General features: G+C 44.8%; 2 protein-coding genes across 18 annotated transcripts in view; one reads left to right on the top strand and one right to left on the bottom strand.

Moving 5' to 3' along the window:
* MYO9A (myosin IXA) overlaps positions 1-2,836 on the bottom strand; it is a 457,919-nt gene extending 455,083 nt beyond the window's left edge. For 6 of the 15 annotated variants that reach the window (XM_043524473.1, XM_043524485.1, XM_043524478.1 and 3 more), the window contains exon 1: positions 2,732-2,836. The gene's annotated coding sequence lies outside the window, so the exon portion shown is untranslated. Of the gene's footprint in view, positions 1-2,387; positions 2,616-2,731 lie in introns of those variants that run through there. The other 9 variants (XM_043524486.1, XM_043524475.1, XM_043524476.1 and 6 more) reach the window with 5 other exon arrangements.
* Positions 2,837-2,889: 53 nt separating this feature from the next.
* On the top strand, positions 2,890-13,877 carry SENP8 (SUMO peptidase family member, NEDD8 specific). Of its 3 annotated transcripts, XM_043524492.1 has the most exons (3): positions 2,892-3,048; positions 3,970-4,136; positions 12,136-13,877. In XM_043524492.1, the coding sequence occupies exon 3, from the start codon at positions 12,179-12,181 to the stop codon at positions 12,815-12,817; it is 639 nt and encodes a 212-aa protein (XP_043380427.1). In that variant the 5' UTR covers positions 2,892-3,048; positions 3,970-4,136; positions 12,136-12,178; the 3' UTR covers positions 12,818-13,877. The 3 variants fall into 3 exon arrangements, with proteins under 3 accessions (XP_027674683.1, XP_043380427.1, XP_037767120.1); XM_027818882.2 differs by lacking the exon at positions 3,970-4,136 and having other exon boundaries at positions 2,890-3,048; XM_037911192.2 differs by lacking the exon at positions 3,970-4,136 and having other exon boundaries at positions 2,903-3,147.
* Positions 13,878-14,436: the final 559 nt, after the last annotated feature.

The raw sequence follows: 14,436 nt of genomic DNA, 5'->3' as shown, positions 1-14,436 counted from the left end.
CTCTAAGGTGCCACAAGTACTCTTTTCTTTTTTCCTATTAGTGTTTTCAATCATGGGAAATTCTCCTAACTCAACACACACCTTTAAAAAAAACCAAAAAAAACCAACACTAGTGTTGAAAAGTCCTCGACTGTTTTTTCATTGAGAATACATTCTATTCACAAATCTACATTTTACACCTCTATTTACTCTTTTAAAAAAAGTTTAAATCACAGAACACCTCTATACTAACCATGCCCTAATGAAAATACATTATGTAAACACTAATGTTAAGTCAGAAAAAAAAAGACAAACACTGAATCCTCCTCCCACCCTTAATTATGGGTGAGAAGACTAATATTTTGATAAGGCATTAAAGGCAAAAAGATAGCTTATTTTACAGTCTGCATAGTCATTTTACCTTAAACATCACATAAGCTTGCTACACAAAAACTACAACGCTCAATGAAGACTCAAAATAAAATAATTGATTATAAATCTAAAGAGGTAACATATTGTCCACTGTATATTATGCAAACTATGCAATAGTTTAAAGTATTCCTATGAAAAATTAATCAGGATACTGCATCCTTTAATAACCATTTGGAATATCATTTGAAGCATTTATTGCCTGGAGTGATTTCCAAGCCTTGTACTGACGACACTAATGTTGCTAACTTGCTAATAGATAGTAGTCTACGCTGCAGTCTTCTCCACTTTCCCCTTTGAGCAACACAGAGAGAATGAACATCAACACAAACAAATATATCACCAAAACACTGACCATGAATCATAGGTGTTTAGGTATTACAACAAACCCTGCTACTATTCTGACATTTCAAAAAGGAACTTACCTTATTTCCTATCCAGTATAAAATGATAATAAAAGAAACCAAATGTTTTGAGAAAATCCTTAATGCAACAAGAAATCTATCCAACTCTAATAAAAGACATATGGAAAAACAATGAGACCTCTTCTATAGATTACCAGTTGAAAACAGCTTCCCCCCTTCGCTCTTTAATTTTGCTCTTTTCATCACAGATTCACAACTGAGCAGCAGCATTATCATCCTCTTACAGAGGTATGATTTGTCCAAAGCTGTAGCACAATTTGGGAACAGTTAAAATATCTGTCAGTCTTAGCTAGGTTGCAAGCCCAAACCTTGTATTAACCGTGTTGGAAGATCAAAATGTTGTAACCAGGTGTCTAATATGGTGGATTTTATAGTGCATATGGTGCCACAACGCTGAGTGTTTTGCTTTACAAGGCCATATGACCTTTTGTAACAATAACCAAATGAAAAGATACATTAAGAAAAACTTAATACAAAGCAATTTAGTGCTCACAAAACCAAGCACTACAGATACCTAACACAAGATGCAAATTTGCACCTATATAAACGGCAGATGTTTTACAGGTGCTGAGCACCTGCAAATTTCACTGTCTTCAATGGAAAGCTTTGCAGTTAGCAGAAGGTGAGGGTACTCAGAACCTCTGAAAATCAGCACATTTATTTAGGTACCTATTTCTAAAGTATTTATTTAGCTAAATATTGATTTAGGTGTCTAACTTTAGACACCCAACTTCAAAAATCTTGGCCTCTGCGCCCAGTTCACTATTTTCAGGCATCTTACACTCCCTTCCCCATCAGAGGCCCTGGGCCCCAACATACCCCTCCCCTAATAAAAGCTGCCAATGGCACCAACACAGGACAATGGGGTGGGGGAGAAGGGAGCAAAGAAAACACACACCCTTCTGAAATGCATAGTCTTATTCACCCCACCCCAATAAAGACTGGTCTGCTCTGTCTGGGGGAGTCACAAGGCATGCATGCAAGAGACCCAGCAACATCAAGGGTGCAGCTAAAGACACTACACTTATCGGTGTGGCAGTGGTCGATATTATAAAAGAGGACTGAAGAGAGGAGGAACACAGAAGCTGAAAAACCCGCCTAAGGGAGAAAGAGACAGGGGGCGCAGTGGTAGATCAGGTTCCCCGCTCCCATTGGGGGATGCAGGGACGGGACGAAAGGAACGGCAGTGTCAGGGGTATACCCCCGCACCCGGGGGGACACAGGGACGAGGGGACGGCAGCGCAGCTGTACTCCCCCACCCGGGGGAGGGGGCATGGCGGGGCTGTCCTCCCCCACCAGGGGGGGATGCGGGGGCGGGGGTATGGTGGGGCTGTCCTCCCCCACTCGGGGGGGATGCAGGGGCGGGGGAGGGGGCATGGTGGGGCTGTCCTCCCCCGCCCGGGGGGGATGCAGGGGCGGGGCTGCCCCCCGCCAGGGACGCAGGAAAGAGAAAGCTGGGCGGGCCCCAGGGGGGGCAATGGCGGGGCGTGCCCCGCGCGGGATGTGGGGGGGGGAAGGTTTCTTAGGTCCCCTCAGCGGTGGCCGATCTCTCACCTGGGTGTCGGGGACGCGGCGCATCCCTCAGCTCACACCCCGCCGAGCGGGCAGTTCCCCGCTGCCCTAGCCGCTCGCTCGGAGACACTGGCAGGGAGGTCGCTCTCCCGGCTCCTCCGCCACCGGCTCCCGCCCGCCCTGGCTCGCACAGATACTGCGCGTCTCGCACTGCCCAACTGGCCTGCGCGCGATACACACCGCGCGCGTTCCCGGCAGATGCGCGGACCCGCGCCCAGCCCGCGCGGCCACGCTGCTCAGACACGCCCCCGGCCGCACCCCCGACACTCCCCTGAGGCCACTGGATCCGACACTCCCCCAGAGCCTCGAGAGAACACGCCCCCTACCAGCTCAGGTCCCGCTCTTCAGTCACGCTCCTCTCTAGCCATCTGCGGCTTCCGCGCTCTCTTTCTGCGCCTGCGCAGTAGCTTAATGCGTCGCTTTCGTTACCTCGTTTTGAGCCCTATGCTAATTAGCACCCTTTGGGGGCGGGGCCAGTTTGACCCCTCCTTCCCGTGTCCACACTGCGGGCGTTGTACATCGCGATGCCGGTTTACGACAGTGTTTTTTCTACCTTTGCGGCTGTTATTAGCAACCAAATTGACAGGGGCCGGCTGGCGGGGGACTGTTTCGGTTAGCTGGTGCCCGAGCTATGAGGTGGCAGGTGAGGCGCGGCGGTGTGGGGAGGGTTCCCCCCTGGCGTGGGTCGGGCCCGCTCTGGCTCCTCACCGGGGGTTCGAGCGCCACACATTGTCTTCAGGAGGTAAAGCCCGCCCTCCTGCTGGAGCCCCCGTCATCCCCTCGGGTCTGCACACTGCTCACCACCGCAGCGTCTGAGCCGGGGCGGGTTCCCCACGCTGCCTCGCGGAGAAGCGCTTGTGCGGGCCGCGCGGGCAGGAGGGGCCGGTGCCTGCTGCACCCCGCGGGGAGAGCTGCCTGCCTTGGACAGACCGCGCGTGTTTCTGTCCCCCCAGGAGCATCTTCGAGCGAGAAGCACCCCCGTCTCCGTTACCCCATAAACTAGCTAGCCCTGCCACACCCCTGTGTGTCCTGCCTGAGCCTTCCCCGTGGGCTTTGCATCATGACCCGCCCGCAGTCTACAGCTTCGGGTTCTTTCAGTTCAAAGGGGGACCTGCCCACGTTAGCTCGTAGGAGATGTAGGGCGAGGGGAGTGTGAGGAACCCCATTCTCTTAGGGTTTGGCCCCTATCTGCTGGTGAATTACCAGCCAGGGGGATATAGGCAGCTTGTGACCACACCTGCCTTGTGATAAGGCCACACAAGCCGCTTATGCAGCCCAACACTTAACTCCACAAAACAGCTGGGTGGGAGAGGAGGAGCAGCTGTTTTATCATCTTTAGCGCAGTGGTTAAACTTCGAGCATTCAGGTGGGGATGCATGTGGTAGACCCCAGGCTTAAGCCCCTCCTCTGCCTGACAAGGAGAAGTGAACAGGAATCTGCCACCTCACAGGAGGGATGGATCAATAGAGCTCCTGTTATAGAGGGAGTTGGGGCAGAAACAAGATTATTTTGAAGCCTTATTAGGGAGGCATAGCAAAGCTGTGATACAAGTTTATCTATGAAGCCCCAGGAAGAGGGCCAGAAAGGATTTGGGGACCCCACACACAAGGGTGAAGAGCTAAATGGCCTTCAGACCTCAGAAGAGGAGACATATTTAAAACACCAATTGTGTGGCATTTGATTCTTCAAAAGAAGGGAAACTGAGGCATAGCAGCATACCCAGCCAGAGAGGTACAGCAATCCTGTGACAGTCTCTTATTGTCTAATATTATATAACTACATTTGTAAATGCTCAGAGTATACCATCTAAAAACACTGAGATCAGCTATGTCACCTGATAGCTATGTTATCATATCGGTTACAGTGGTTACTATTTTTAAAAGATCAGACAACATAGTGCCCAAAGCAATTCTTATGACTGAATTCCACCATACGGAATGGTATTTTTTTTCAGGAGGAAGATGCACACTTTGGTTTTAAGTATGTTCTTGATTTAGGCCTGTTGAATAAATGCTGCTTGAAAAATAAGTGAATAGTGATCCACTTTGCTTTCTGATTTTTATACTTAAGTTCCAGATTCTTATTTTATCTGAAGTGATTTTTTCCCCTTCTGTTCCCAAAGCTTCATCTCCACCAGATCAGATTGCTGTACTCCGCTGATCTCACATCTTTCTCCCTGCCCCCCACCCTTGAGTCAAATATAAGCCCATGGCTGCAGTCCTAGCCTGTGTAAATTTTATTTAAGTTCAAAGGCTTTTTATTGCCATATAAGCTTTTGAAGCAAAGTAGAATTCTAAGGCTTGCTTAATTGATATGTAAATACCAAAAATGCTATTCCATCTTGCAGCTGGAGCGGGCTGATCTCTGAGCTTTGATAACAAACTGGAAGGCTTAGGCATTGTCTGTGGATGCGGTCTTTTCTGAATGTAGGCATGAGAAAAATTTTAACAGTTCTCACAACTTCTACCATCTAGAACCTAACTCAAGCCCTGCAACATTCGACTTAGCCTTCAGTGCATAACCTTTAATTGACAAGTTAGTTATTAGTTTTTGGTAAATAATAATCATACTTCTTGTAAGGGGAGGGTGAGTAAACCTCGTGCCTGGGCTGGTAAGTTTTCATAACTTTGGAAGGATGTTTTATTGTGCTGGAATTGAATAATAGAACATAGTAGGCAGCTCTGACATATATGAAGATGTAGATTAAATTAACAGTGTTCTGCAAACAACAGTTTGGTGTTAGTCATGCTAGTAGTCCAGGACAATCAATGACAAAGTAGAAATCAATATCCCATCAGATTTCAATACCACTGAAAATTAGACTTTGACTTGGTAGTGCATGACATTTAGATTTAAAAAAATCAGAAAGAGATCTCAAGTGAACATGACACATTACAATTACATCAGTTAGCTAGTTTTTAATCCATTTTATCAAATGTAATTGTAAATGAGGAATCATCATTGAATGGATGTGTTCCTCTGGTGAAATCCTGCAGGGATTTGTTTTTGGTCCTGTAAGTTTGCAGGTGACACAGAAATTGGGGGGAGTGATAATTAATGAAGACAGGTCACTGATACAGAGAGATCTGGATTGCCTGGTAAACCAGACACAGGCAAACAATATGCATTTTAATGTGTATACATCAAGGAACAAGAATGTAGGCCATACTTACAGGCTAGGGGACTCCATCCAGGGAAGCAGTGACTTTGATTTGGGGGTCATGGTGGATAGTCAGTTGAACATGAGAGCCCAGTGTGATGCTATGCCCAAAAGAGAGAATGCAATTCTTGGATGCATAAACAAGGAAATGTTTAGTAGGAGTAGAGAGGTTACTTTACTTCTGTAAAGCACTTGTGTGACTGCTGCTGGAATACTGTCCAGTTCTGGTGCCTACAGTTCAAGAATGATGTTGACAGATTGGAGAGGGTTCATAGAAGAGCCACGAGAATGCTTTCTAATCCTCTAATCACACGCCTTATAGTGATAGGTTGAGCTCCTTGAGTCTATCTAGCATAAAGAGAAGGTTGAGGGGTGACTTGATTATAGACCATAAGTACTTATGGTAAACAAATGTTAATAATGAGCTCCTCAGTCTAGCAGAGAAAGGTATAACACAATCCAATAGCTGAAAGATGAAGCTAGACAAATTAAGATGGGAAATAAGGCACATTTTTAACAGATAAATTAACCACTGGAACAATGTGGTGGAATCTCCATTTTAAATCAAGATTGGACGATTTTCTAAAAAATCTGATCTAGGAATTATTTTGGGGAAGTCTTCTGGCCTGAGTCATATAGGAGGTCAGACTAGATCGGGGTGGGCAAACTACGGCCCAGGGGCCGCTTCCAGCCTTTCAGACATTTTAATCCGGCACTTGAGCTCCTGCTGGGGAGCAGGGTCCAGGGCTTGCCCCACTCCGTGCAGTTCCCGGAAGCAGCAGCATGTCCACCCTCAGGCTCCTACACGTTGGGGCAGCCAGGGGGGCTCTGCCCATTGTCCCCACCCTAAGTGCCACTCCCGCAGCTCCCATTGGCCAGGAACTGCGGCCAATAGGAGCTGCAGGGGTGGTGCCCATGGATGGGGGAGTGCACAGCGTAGCTTCCTGTCCACGCCTCTGTATAGGAGATGGAGAGGGGGAGGGATAGCTCAGTGATTTGAGCTTTGGCCTGCTAAACCCAGGGTTGTGAGTTCAATCCTTGAGGGGGCCATTTAGGGATATGGGGCAAAAATTGGGGATTGGTCCTGCTTTGAGCAGGGGGTTGGACTAGATGACCTCCTGAGGTCCCTTCCAACTCTATGATTCTATGGGGGGGACATGCTGCTGCTTCCAGGAGCTGCTTGAAGTAAGCACCGGCCAGAGCCTGCACCCAACCCCCTGCCACCGCCCTAATCCCCCCTCCACACTCCTCGGTCCCAGCCCGGAGCATTCTCCTGCATCCCCAGCTCCACCCCCAAGCTCACACCCCCAGCTGGATCCCTCACACCACCACTTCCTGCACCCTGAATTCATTTCTGGCCCCACCCCAGAGCCCATACTCCCAGCCAGAACCCTCACCTCCTCCCACACCCCAACCCCCAATTTCATGAGCATTCATGACTCACCATACAGTTTCCATACCCAGATGTGGCCCTCGGGCCAAAAAGTTTGCCCACCCCTGAACTAAATGATCACAGGGTACAACTAAACTGCAATAAAAAGACCTGTGGCATGGCTATAGCTAGCCCTTGTGGGACTTAGGCAGCAGGGTTAAAAATGGCAATGTAGTTATTCAGACGTGGGCTGGAGCTTGGCCTCTTAAATCCTGTGAGGGGAGTAGGTCTTAGAGCCCAGGCTCCAGTCCAGGCCGTAGTGTCTACACTGCTATTTTTAGCCCCACAGTCTGAGCCCTATGAGCTCCAGTCAGTTGACCTCAGCTCTGAGACTTAGGGTGTGTCTTCACTACATGTCAGATAGGTGGGCAGCGATCGATCCAGCCAGGATCGATTTATCACGTCTAGTCTAGACGCGATGAATCGATCCCTGAGCGTTCTCCCATTGACTCCTGTACTCCAGCTCCGCGACAGGCGCAGGTGGAGTCGACGGGGGAGCAGCAGCAGTCTACTCACCGCGGTGAAGACAGCATGGTAAGTTGATCTAAGTACGTCGACTTCAGCTATGTTATTCACGTAGCTGAAGTTGGGTAACTTAGATCGATTTCCTCCCCCATCCTCCAGTGTAGACCAGGGCTTAGTGCCATAAGTTTTGTACTGAAGTGTAGATGACCCTCAGTGGTCTCTTCTGGGCCTGGAATCTATGAAAAAGCACTGACACGCTATCAAAAACTACATCATTTAGAAGGATGGCACTGTGGTTAAAATGTGGGGCTGAGAGGAGGGTTTAGATTCCCATCTCTGCCAAAGACTTCCTATACGACCTGGGACAAATCATTTACCATCTCTGTTCCTCAGTGTTTCTATATCTAATGTTTGGATAATATCTTCCTCCGCTGGCTTTTTGGGCTTTCTCCAAATTTTGTAGATTTGCTAAAGGGGCACAATAAACAACATATTTTAAAATATTCTGTCCATATGTTCTTAACATATTATTAAAACAGAAGTGTAACAAAATCTGATTCACTCTTCACCATTTGTTCTTTTTTGCTCAGGTTAGATGATAAAAACAAACTTTCACTTTTTCTGTGTCAGTTTCTAGTCAGTTTCATTTCCTGGTTCTCATGCACTAGCACAGTGTGGCACAGTTTGTGTTCACAACTTTAAAAAGTCTTCATTTATGTTTCATGAAAATAATTCAGGTTTTGCAAAATGTTAGTAAAACATCACCACCACCCTAAATTTTGGCTTCAAAGGGACACCATCAACTTAAGAATCACACTTCTGTCTTAGTTTTTTTACTTATTAGTAGCACTTAGATTGCAATAACTGAGATGTGACAGAAAAAAAGAACATAGCATATTAATGTGGTAATTCAGTCATCTTAATGCAAGGTACCATAGTAACCTTTTAAATTACTGAACCATCTGGACAACTTCAGAAGTGGGACTTGATAGAATAAACCCACGTACTAATATAAAAGTCAAATTTCTATTTAAATTACTTTCCTCTGTCCCCAAATACTCTGGATCTTCAACTTCCACTCAGAAAGAAGGCATGCCCATCTGCCGTTGTTTCAAAACCAATACCCAGTTCCTTTATCCAGCAGGGAGGCAAAGAAGTATATTTTGCTTTCACAAGTTCAGCCAGCTACTTCACAAAAAAACAAAGAGCATTACTCTTGTTCATAATCTTGATAACTACTGTAGTCCTCGTTGTAGCCAATCGGTATTTCTTCTAAAATATTAGGGGTTTTGGATGAGATGTGCTAGAGATTCTCTACAAAGAGTAAGTCAGATCTGTAACTGAAAGTTCAAAAAGACTCCCCATATATATAGGGGAAGTTCTGATTGGAATTTTGTGACTTGGACTTGAAGAAGTTTGAATCCAGATCCAAACTTCACACAGAGTTCATCTTTAGTTTTGGAAAGTTTGGAAAGTTTTGGAAAATTGGAAAGTTCTGTTTCACAGAGGAAAAGCTGCACTTTCCAAACTGGCTCTACTATTTGTGGTGCAGTATGTACCACTTATGCTGAGTGGCTCTGGAATGAATGTGAGTCTGTGAAGTGTTCTCCTTTAAGCTCTGCAATACATCTGGTGAGTCTTCATGCAGCTCTTACAAGCAGCTCCAGATGGCAATAAAATTAAAAGTAGTAGCTAGTAGCAATTAAGTGTTGTTCATTATAATCAGGAAGAGAGAGTGCTTGTGGGAAGCCACCAAATTATTTACTTTAAAAAAAAAAAAAAAAAAGGAAAGCCAAGTTTCACTGGGAGGAAAAAGAACAAAGTTCAGAATGCAAGCTTCATCATGCAACCATTAATCCTTGCAAGGCTTGATTGGCAAGTTTGCTGTTCTAATCTGCATGTCTCTGGAAGAAGATGAAGCACGCATCTGAGAAGTTTCTCATTAGGAGACTGGCCCAAGACTGCCCACTTTTAGACTGTATTGCGAGGTATATACCTGTTTATCCAGAATTTCAGCTAAGTGAGAGTTTGGGAGTCTTGGAGACTTAATGCATTCTCCATGTTTTCTTTACTGTCCTAAGCTCCAGGTTGTTCCATTGTACTTGCTCCTTACATTTGGAAATAATGGATCTGAGTCCAAACTAACATGTGAAATGGTCCCAGATACCATTGTGTCTGGCTCAGTAGAAATAATAATGGCTGCTCCCTTTCCTTTTTAATGACTATTTCTATTTGGCCTGTGTTGGAGCTGTCAGTGGCACATTAGTAGTTATGAGCTTTTAAAGGTAAGATATTTCACCTTGGGCCTTCCTTCCTGTATATTACACATCCAACCTGTTTCATGCAGGTTACCTTGGATCTTCCTTCCGGTATATTACACATTTAACATGCATGTCATTGTTATTCTATTTAACAAGCTTTCTTTGGCAAAGTCACATGTTAAAGGGACCCTGCCAAGATTTGATGGGTTAATTTTAGGCTTATCTTAATTTACATGTATCTAGCCTAGGAAAGGCTTGTTTTGTTGCCATGAGGAAGAGTCCAAATCCATTCCTTCCTAATGTGTAAACAAACCATGCTCGAGCTGTTTTCTATCATAATGGATAGGTGTTGCCTTGGTTACAGTGACTCATACTAAAGTGACACTTATTAATTTTTGAGACTAACAAATTTAGCTCACGAAAGTTTATGCTCAAATAAATTTGTTAGTCTCTAAGGTGCCACAAGTCCTCCTTTTCTTTTTGCGAATACAGAGTAACACGGCTGCTACTCTGAAACCTGTTTTAATTTTTGCACAGCACATTGGAAGTATAGGGCCAGATCCTGGCTTGCTTCCATGCTGCACGTGGCATGGCTCAGGAGCATGTGGGGGCAAAAGAGATTTAAAGTCACCTTTACAATTCCCTGATTCTGGGGCCATCAATCTGTCAGCCTAGTACCCAGCATTAAGTAGAGCAGCTTCAGAGCAGCCTGTGGACTCCAGCATGTTTTAGCAGTTGAGGATCACCAGGCATAGAGATGCTTGGGCCAGGGGAGGAAATACAGAGGCATAGAAGTCACTGTCAGCCCCATACAACTGAACAATTTCCCTCAGCATGGGGAATCTTCTACTGGGCAAATCCTAATCTGGGCTTGAAAGTGCAGCCAGTGCTGCTATTTACTATTAACTAGCTATTTTCCGTCCTTGTGTTTGATACTTTTTTAAAAATATTTTTAAAAATACAGAGTTTTAAAAATCTGATTTTAAAGTCTGACTTCATTTTTATTAAGTATACTATCTAACTAATGTGCATTTCACTTACCTTGGACATTAGATTGGTCAATTTCACCTTTGTTAGCCAGTTTCACACCTCAGCTCTTATGCTCTAACCCAGAGGTTCTCAATCTTTTTCTGTACCAGGACTAACCCAGAATCTCCTTCCTATTTTGCAATAAGGGAAGGGTGGGGTGGTCATAACTACCTGCTGAGTTGTGATTCACCCCATGGTGAGAATACATACATGTACACAATGCTTTTGTGTTTAGGTTTCCAACATTACAGGGGGAAATTTAAATCCCCAAACAGCTGTTGAATTCCATTTTTTTTAAATAAAATCTTCATTTGGGACCTGAATATCTTTTTAGGTCAGGTATTTGGGGGCAGTGTAGGGTTATTCAGTTGTTTTTATTTGCCTGCTGAAGCAAGGAGGGGTAAATAGATACCTAGAACTGTCCAGAGAAGAATCTCAACATGAGCTAACTGTTGAGTTAGGCCACTCTTTAGAGCAACCATCCTTAATTTTTTTTGCAACACCTCTTCCTTATGATTAGTCAGGAGGCCAGTAAACAGTATAACTACTAAATCCTTTCTCTTTGAGCAGAAGTTTGTCAAGCGAGGATTTCAGCTGGGGTTAATGCACATACATACTTGATATAGATTTACACAGTCCAAGAAGTTAACAAAGTTGCTAAATTGGGTCCTAAGGAGTGCTTTCATGTGGGGGAGTTTTATCATGTTAGTAATCTTGTTTTTCTTTAGTGTATTCCTACCGTTATAGGCAGCTGCCTTTCCATCATGCTGGAAGACCAGCATTTTTGTGTGGATCAAGTGGTTCTTCTGATATGATGAGCCATGCATCCATCTGTCTATCTTAGGTACCTATCTGGTCCCATCACCATAGTGTCCAATCACCTCATGATCTTGAATGTGTTTATTCTCACAACAGCCCTGGGAGGTAGAGAATTACTGTTTATCCTCATTTTACAGGTGAGGTAGAGAGCGACCAAGTGATTTGCCCAAGATTACACAGAGTCCTTGTGGCAAAGCAGGAATTGAACCCACATCCCCCCCAGCCCAGACTAACATTCCAACCATTGAACCATCTTTCCTCTCCAATGTATTATTGAGAACACAGCAATGCAGTTTCTAGCATTAGCCTGGGGATCCAGGAGGCCCCATGCAGTCTCCACCACACATCACTGGGTAGGGGGAATGTACTTGCAAACCACCCTTCTCTCTCCCTTTTTACATTTCTTGAAATGTGATAGATTGTTTAACCCTTGTTCCTTAATTACAGGTGGGGAAAATCCCTTAGTTTTCACGACTCAATGTCAGATATAGTTGCTTCTTCACAGTATAAAAGGTGCAGCCTATTTGCATAGTAACTTATCTTATCCCCTTTGGTTTATCTTAGCTTTTGACCTTTCTTGGAGTGCTGTGGCCCCTGCCTGTGCAGAATGGACCCTGTTGTTCTGAGTTATGTGGACAGTTTGCTGAGGCAGTCGGATGTTTCCTTGCTGGATCCCCCCAGCTGGCTTAATGACCACATCATTGGGTTTGCCTTTGAGTACTTTTCTAGTGACCAGTTCCAAGACTTTTCCGAACAAGTATGCTTTGTCAGCCCTGAAGTGGCTCAGTTCATCAAGTGTGCCACCAGCCAGGAGGAAGTAGCCATGTTCCTGAAGCCGCTGGGCCTCCCGCACAAGGAGGTTGTGTTCCTGGCCATCAATGATAACTCCAACCAGGCTGCTGGGGGCACCCATTGGAGCCTCTTGGTTTACTTCCGGGACAAAAACTGCTTTGCTCATTATGACTCCCACAGTAAGAGCAACTCTGCCCATGCCAAGCTGGTGGCAGGCAAGCTGGAGGCATTTCTGGGAAAAAGAGGAGGCAAAGTGGCCTTCGTAGAGGAGAAGGCCCCTGCACAGCAGAACAGCTATGACTGCGGAATGTATGTGATCTGTAACACAGAGGCTCTGTGTCAGGGATATTTTAGGGGACAGCAGGAACCAGTGCTGCAGCTCCTCACTCCTCCTTATATCACACGGAAGAGGGCAGAATGGAAAGCTCTCATTGCCAAACTTGCACGCAAATGACTTAAATGTAATTGTCCCTGCTTCGAACAACTACCTTTCCAGTCCTCTAGTCTCCACCCCCAGTGCCTGAGGGAAGATATCCATGAACAGGATTTCTCCACAGAAAGAATGTAACCCCTCCAGCACGGCTACACCCTGCACTACCCCAGCTGAAAAGCCTTAGTTTCCTCTACAACCCACTAGCCTTCAGACTTAAGTACTGGTAACATCACTTTTTGTGTTGAGCAGAACCTTCTTAAAGGAAGTTTTATTACTTCAAGCACTTTTCTGGCTATAACAAACTAGGTTGGTGAAGATTCCTCTCACCCCCACAGTAAGCAATGAACCCTCACTGTATGATTTTTAATTTTCTATGGACATTGCTAGTCTAAATCTAATCTGGTTCAGTGATGTCCATCTTACATACATAGGCCTAATTTTAAAAGGACGCCTCTGATTTGTCCCTGCCTTTAATTGTGGTTCCAAGTTATAGGATTTAGCAGTCTAGCTACACAATTCTGCCCAAAAATTTGATATTGAGATATCCATATCTTGTGATCTGAGAGTGCAAAATCAGAAGTAATGGTGCAGGTTATTTAAAGGTGCTTCAAAAGGTAAGACGCAGAAAAGTTATTTTTGCTCTCTTTTGCTGCTTTACATCCTGTATAACGAAGACCTGAATTTTTCTTGTTTTTATATTAGAAATACACTTTTTTTTATATCCTGGATGATTGAACCACTGGATAGTTTTCAAGATAGTATAAGAGTGACAAAACAAGTACTAAGAATGTGAAACCTGATTGAGGTGGAAAGTGTTTTAAACGGTGAATAAAGGTTATTTTCATCAACACATACTTTGTACAAATATCATACAAAAAGTTGGGGGGGGAAGCCTCCGATTCCAAACCTCTACCCTTCCAGTCAAGTTTTAAGACAACTCAGAATACGCATGAGACTGCCAACAATTCTCTCGCAAAACCCCCAAAAAACAGACTTTACATTTCTGATATTTCTAATGTAAAAAAGAAAAAAGCCTTTGACTTTCTCATATATAATAAAAATCAGTACAGGGGGAAAAAAAGTGTAGTGTCTGATTTTTCAGTGGTGCTGACATCAATGGTAGCTGCAACTCGTCTGAAAAATCAAGCTGTTAATGCTTAGTATACTTGTCTATCATACCAAATATAAGTGGTTAAGAACAAGGGGGGATTTGATAGCTGCTTTCAACTACCTGAAAGGAGGTTCCAAAGAGGATGGCTCTAGACTGTTCTCAGCGATAGTAGATGACAGAACAAGGAGTAATGGTCTCAAGTTGCAGTGGGGGAGGTTTAGGAAAAACTTTTTCACTAGGAAAGTGGTGAAGCACTGGAATGGGTTACCTAGAAAGGTGGTAGAATCTCCTTCCTTAGAGATTTTTAAGGTCAGGCTTGACAAAGCCCTGGCTGGGATGATTTAGTTGGGGATTGGTCCTGCTTTGAACAGAGGGTTGGACTAGATGATCTCCTGAGGTCCCTTCCAACCATGATATTCTATGACTCTATGAATTCAAAATAGAAAAGCTTTTGCTGCAGCACTGGATTACATCTGGATCCAAGAAAGTAGGGCCCATTGTCAGGAGAAGGGGATGTTGATGGAAGAGT

Source organism: Chelonia mydas, chromosome 10, assembly GCF_015237465.2.
Source record: "Chelonia mydas isolate rCheMyd1 chromosome 10, rCheMyd1.pri.v2, whole genome shotgun sequence".
NCBI classification, from domain to species: Eukaryota; Metazoa; Chordata; order Testudines; family Cheloniidae; genus Chelonia; species Chelonia mydas.
Note: the sequence above shows the minus strand (reverse complement) of the source record. Positions and strands in the feature narration are given on the sequence as shown.